This window comes from Scyliorhinus canicula, chromosome 29 (genome assembly GCF_902713615.1).
Source record: "Scyliorhinus canicula chromosome 29, sScyCan1.1, whole genome shotgun sequence".
Classification (NCBI taxonomy): Eukaryota; Metazoa; Chordata; class Chondrichthyes; order Carcharhiniformes; family Scyliorhinidae; genus Scyliorhinus; species Scyliorhinus canicula.
The window spans coordinates 10,130,219-10,136,218 of NC_052174.1; the positions used below are offsets into that span (position 1 = coordinate 10,130,219).

At 51.1% G+C, this 6,000-nt stretch overlaps 1 protein-coding gene across 1 annotated transcript in view; it reads left to right on the plus strand.

Moving 5' to 3' along the window:
• The window catches only part of alox12 (arachidonate 12-lipoxygenase), a 47,253-nt gene that overhangs the window by 24,566 nt on the left and 16,687 nt on the right, over window positions 1-6,000 (plus strand). Inside the window, exon 6 of the mRNA XM_038786745.1 lies at window positions 2,263-2,432. Coding sequence (XP_038642673.1) covers window positions 2,263-2,432 — 170 coding nt within the window. The remainder of the gene's footprint in view (window positions 1-2,262; window positions 2,433-6,000) is intronic.

Consider the following 6,000-nt stretch of genomic DNA (forward strand, 5'->3'; position numbering starts at 1 on the left):
TTTGCGCTGCGCCTGCTGGCGCGAAGGGCCTCCGCCGGCCGGCGCATGCGCGGGAGTGCCAGCGTGTGCTGGCGTCATCCCAGTGCATGAGCGGGGGGGGGGGTGGGTTCATCTCCGCGTTGGCCATTAACGCGAAGGACCACAGCGGCCGACGGGGAACAATAGAGCCCCCCCCCCCCCCCCCCATGGGACAGGCCGTCCCGCGATCGGCGGAACCCGGTCACCGTGGGGGCACCCCCTGGGACCAGATCCCCCAGCAACCCCCCTTCGCGCCACCCCTGCCACGCTACACACTCTCCTTCTGGTCCTCTCTGGATCCTGACTCAGTCGGAATAAACGTTCTCCAAGGCGGCCTTCAGGACGAGCGGCAACGCAGAATCGCCGAGCAGAAACTTATAGCCAAGTTCCGCACACATGAGTACGGCCTCAACCGGGACCTGGGATTCATGTCGCATTATATTCACCCCCCACCTCTGGCCTGGGCTTGCGAAATGCGACCAACTGTCCTGGCTTGAGACAATTCACACCTCTTTAACCTGGGGTTACCCCTCTCCCTGGATCTGTAAAGACTTAATTACCTGCAAATCCTCGCATTCAAAGTACCGTCTGGCATCTTTGACTTTGTCTATATATGTGTTTGTGGAACCCACCTCTTCATTCACCTGAGGAAGGAGCAGTGCTCTGAAACACAGTGTTTGAAACAAACCTGTCGGACTTTAACCTGGTGTTGTAAGACTTCTTACTGTGTTCACTCCAGTCCAACGCCGGCATCTCTACATCAGTCAGAATCCAGACTTATTTCCAATCCCTCCTGCTTATTCCTTCTCAGAGTCTCAAAAACGTGGCCTTTTCCCTTCCCTCATTGTTCAGAATGGAAACCTACCCACAATGTTTATACCCAACATTACAATATCCAGGCTTGGGCTGATAAATGGCAACTAACATTCGCTCCACACACGTGCCAGGCAATGACCTCCTCCAACGAGAGGATTTAACCATTTACCATTGTCCCCTTGACATTCAATGGCATTACCATCACTGAATCCCTCACTATCAACATCCTGGGGGTTACCATTGATCAGAAACTGAACTGGACCCAGCCACATTAATACTGTGGCTACCAGGGCAGGTCAGAGGCTGGGAATCCTGCGGAGAGTAACTCACCTCCTGACCCCCCACAAAGCCTGTCCACCATCTACAAGGCACAAGTCAGGAGAGATGGAATACTCTCCACTTGCCTGGATGAGCGCAGCTCCAACACTCAAGAAGCTCAACACCATCCAGGACAAGCGGGGTGCTTGATTGGCTCCCCCCTTCCACAAACATTCACTCCCTCCCCCACCGACACACAGCGGCAGCCGTGTGTACCATCTACAAGATGCCCCGCAGCAACTCACCAAGGCTCCTTAGGCAGCACCTTCCAAACCCACGGCCTCTACCATCTAGAAGGACAAGAGCAGCTGATACCTGGGAACCCCACCCACCTGGAGGTTCCCCTCCCAGCAACTCACCACCCCGACTGGGAAATATATCGGCCGTCCCTTCACTGTCGCTGGGGTCAAAATCCTGGGACTCCCTCCCTAACAGCACTGTGGGTGTACCTACACCATAGGGACCGCAGCGGCTCAAGAAAGCGGCTCACCCACCACCTTCTCGAGGGGCAATTAGGAAGGGCAATAAATGCTGGCCTAACCACTGGCCCCCACATCCCATAAATAAATTACAAAAATCTCTGACTCCATGTGGTTACAGAAAGAGATGCTCGACACCAAAATTAAAACATTTAGCAATACATACAGGCAGCATGTCTACGAAAGCTGTAATTAAGGAGTTGTAAAAGGTGGGGGTCATACTTAATTCTAACCATCTGCTTCTTTACAGAGATATGACTAATGGGGTACTGTTTTGATTGCCGGCGATTATTCAGAGAAAAGATCATTTATGAAGGATTGTATTTAGTCCTAAAGCGGGCGATGGGATACAGATAATGTAATTAATGGGAGGAGCCAGGTCTGTGTGCAGTTTGCAGTTTTTGCCAAACGCTGTAGGGTTGAGCGGAAGAGGCTAACAAGGCAGAAGGTTTTTCAGGTTGTTCCTGAACAGGGCCTCTCTCTCCAAAGTTCGGCACAGATAAACAATGTTTTGAGTATGTTTATTAAGTGTACTTCCCCTTTAAGGATCGCTGATCTTTTAATAAGGATTTTTGCCCTCTTTCTCTACCCTCCCCCAACCCGCCCCGCGCCCGCGACCTGTCCTGTCCAGATTTTGTGGTGAGTCACTGGAAGGAGGACTGGTTTTTTGGCTTCCAATTCAAGAACGGCTGTAACCCCTGTCTGATCGAGCAGTGCAAAGAGATCCCAAAGAAGTTTCCGGTAACAAACGACATGGTCAGCAAGTCAATCAGAGGATCCACACTGGATGAGGAGATTAAGGTCTGTGCTTGTGTGCATGTGAGTCAGTTTGTGTGTGTGTGTGTGTGTGTAAGTGTGTGAGAGCGTGTGTGAGAGAGTGTGTCAGTGTGTGTGTGTGAAAGTGTGTGTGCTTGAGTGTGTCAGTTTGTGTAAGAGAATGTGTGCTTGAGTGTGTCGGTGTGTGTAAGAGAGTGTGTGTGAGAGTGTGTGTGTTTGTCAGTGTGTGTAAGAGAGTGTGTGTGAGTGTGTCAGTGTGTGTGTGAGAGTGTGTCAGTGTGTGTGAGAGTGTGTGTGAGAGTGTGTCAGTGTGTGTGTGAGAGTGTGTGCTTGAGTGTGTCAGTGTGTGTGAGAGTGTGTGGACTTGAGTGTGTCAGTGTGTGTGTGAGAGTGTGTGTGCTTGAGTGTGTCAGTGTGTGTGAGAGTCTGTGCTTGAGTGTGTCAGTGTGACCAAGAGAGTGTGTGTGCTTGAGTGTGTCAGTGTGTGTGTGAGAGTGTGTGTGTTTGTGTCAGTGTGTGTGAGAGTGTGTGGGTTTGTGTCAGTGTGTGTGTATGTGAGTGAGCGTGTGTGTGTGTGTGTGAGGCAGAGTGTATGTGTGTGCATTTGTATATGTGTTAATGTGTCCGTGCTTGTGAGAATGTGTGTTTGTGTGTGTGCATTTGTGTATGTGTTAATGTGTCCGTGCTTGTGAGAGTGTGTGTTTGTGTGTGTGAGAATGTGTATCAGTATATGTGCGTGTTAGTGTGTGCGTGTTAGTGTGTGTGTGAGCCGTGTCTCTTAAGGCAACTGGAGGGTGGGGGAGCGTGAAGGGGAGAACTAAATAGAAAATCCCAAGATACTATACAAAATAGAGTGCCCAATTAATTTTTTTTTCCCAATTAAGGGGCAATTTAGCGCGGCCAATCCACCTAGCCTGCACATCTTTGGGTTGTGGGGGCGAAACCCACTCAGACACGGGGAGAACGTGCAAACTCCGCAGGACGGACATGTGGGCATGATCGCGAGGTGTTGAGTCAAAATGGCGGGTGGCAGGAAGGTCAGGGGTCAGGCTTGCGGATGGAGCCAAGGGGAAGCGTAGTCTGTCAGTCATTTCAGCCCCACACCTTCATTTAACCAGCAGATTCTCGGGAAATCTCAAACCCCCTCATTGCCACTGAATTAGGGTTTGTAAGGAAATAGCACCACCCGTTCTAACGATGTAAGAGGCCACGTGATGAGGAGGTTGAGGATTGGAGGGTGAATATTCAAGGCTCCAGCAGCGTACTGCTCTGGTCATGGATAGCGGTACATCATTCTGTTACATATAATCATTGAATTACTGTTTAGACTCACCGACATCTCAGGAACCTTTCCTCTGTTCGACAAACCAATATAAAATGTATTATCCTGACTCCCTCACACCCTGACCAAGATTTAAGTCAAAACCTTGATAGCTTCCCCCTCTACACTGTCCCCATCAAATACTCCCAGGACAGGTACAGCACGGGGTTAGATACAGAGTAAAGCTCCCTCTGCACTGTCCCCATCAAACACTCCCAGGACAGGTACAGCACGGGGTTAGATACAGAGTAAAGCTCCCTCTACACTGTCCCCATCAAACACTCCCAGGACAGGTACAGCACGGGGTTAGATACAGAGTAAAGCTCCCTCTACACTGTCCCCATCAAACACTCCCAGGACAGGTACAACACGGGGTTAGATACAGAGTAAAGCTCCATCTACACTGTCCCCATCAAACACTCCCAGGGCAGGGACAGCACGGGGTTAGATACAGAGTAAAGCTTCCTCTACACTGTCCCCATCAAACACTCCCAGGACAGGTACAGCACGGGGTTAGATACAGAGTAAAGCTCCCTCTACACTGTCCCCATCAAACACTCCCAGGACAGGTACAGCACGGGGTTAGATACAGAGTAAAGCTCCCTCTACACTGTCCCCATCAAACACTCCCAGGACAGGTACAGCTCGGGGTTAGATACAGAGTAAAGCTCCCTCTACACTGTCCCCATCAAATACTCCCAGGACAGGTACAGCACGGGGTTAGATACAGAGTAAAGCTCCCTCTACACTGTCCCCATCAAACACTCCCAGGACAGGTACAGCACGGGGTTAGATACAGAGTAAAGCTCCCTCTACACTGTCCCCATCAAACACTCCCAGGACAGGTACAGCACGGGGTTAGATGCAGAGTAAAGCTCCCTCTACACTGTCCCCATCAAACACTCCCAGGGTAGGTACAGCACGGGGTTAGATACAGAGTAAAGCTCCCTCTACACTGTCCCCATCAAACACTCCCAGGACAGGGACAGCTCGGGGTTAGATACAGAGTAAAGCTCCCTCTACACTGTCCCCATCAAACACTGCCAGGACAGGTACAGCACGGGGTTAGATACAGAATAAAGCTCCCTCTACACTGTCCCCATCAAACACTCCCAGGACAGGTACAGCGCGGGGTTAGATACAGAGTAAAGCTCCCTCTACACTGACCCCATCAAACACTCCCAGGACAGGTACAGCACGGGGTTAGATACAGAGTAAAGCTCCCTCTACACTGTCCCCATCAAACACTCCCAGGACAGGTACAGCACGGGGTTAGATACAGAGTAAAGCTCCCTCTACACTGTCCCCATTAAACACTCCCAGGACAGGTACAGCACGGGGTTAGATACTGAGTAAAGCTCCCTCTACACTGTCCCCATCAAACACTCCCAGGGCAGGTACAGCACGGGGTTAGATACAGAGTAAAGCTCCCTCTACACTGTCCCCATCAAACACTCCCAGGACAGGTACAGCTCGGGGTTAGATACAGAATAAAGCTCCCTCTACACTGTCCCCATCAAACACTCCCAGGACAGGTACAGCACGGGGTTAGATACAGAGTAAAGCTCCCTCTACACTGTCCCCATCAAACACTCCCAGGACAGGTACAGCTCGGGGTTAGATACAGAGTAAAGCTCCCTCTACACTGTCCCCATCAAATACTCCCAGGACAGGTACAGCACGGGGTTAGATACAGAGTAAAGCTCCCTCTACACTGTCCCCATCAAACACTCCCAGGACAGGGACAGCACAGGGTTAGGTACAGAGTAAAGCTCCCTCTACACTGTCCCCATCAAACACTCCCAGGACAGGTACAGCGCGGGGTTAGATACAGAGTAAAGCTCCCTCTACACTGTCCCCATCAAACACTCCCAGGACAGGTACAGCACGGGGTTAGATACAGAGTAAAGCTCCCTCTACACTGTCCCCATCAAACACTCCCAGGACAGGTACAGCACGGGGTTAGATACAGAGTAAAGCTCCCTCTACACTGTCCCCATCAAACACTCCCAGGACAGGTACAGCTCGGGGTTAGATACAGAGTAAAGCTCCCTCTACACTGTCCCCATCAAATACTCCCAGGACAGGTACAGCACGGGGTTAGATACAGAGTAAAGCTCCCTCTACACTGTCCCCATCAAACACTCCCAGGACAGGGACAGCACAGGGTTAGGTACAGAGTAAAGCTCCCTCTCCACTGTCCCCATCAAACACTCCCAGGACAGGTACAGCACGGGGTTAGATACAGAGTAAAGCTCCCTCTACACTGTC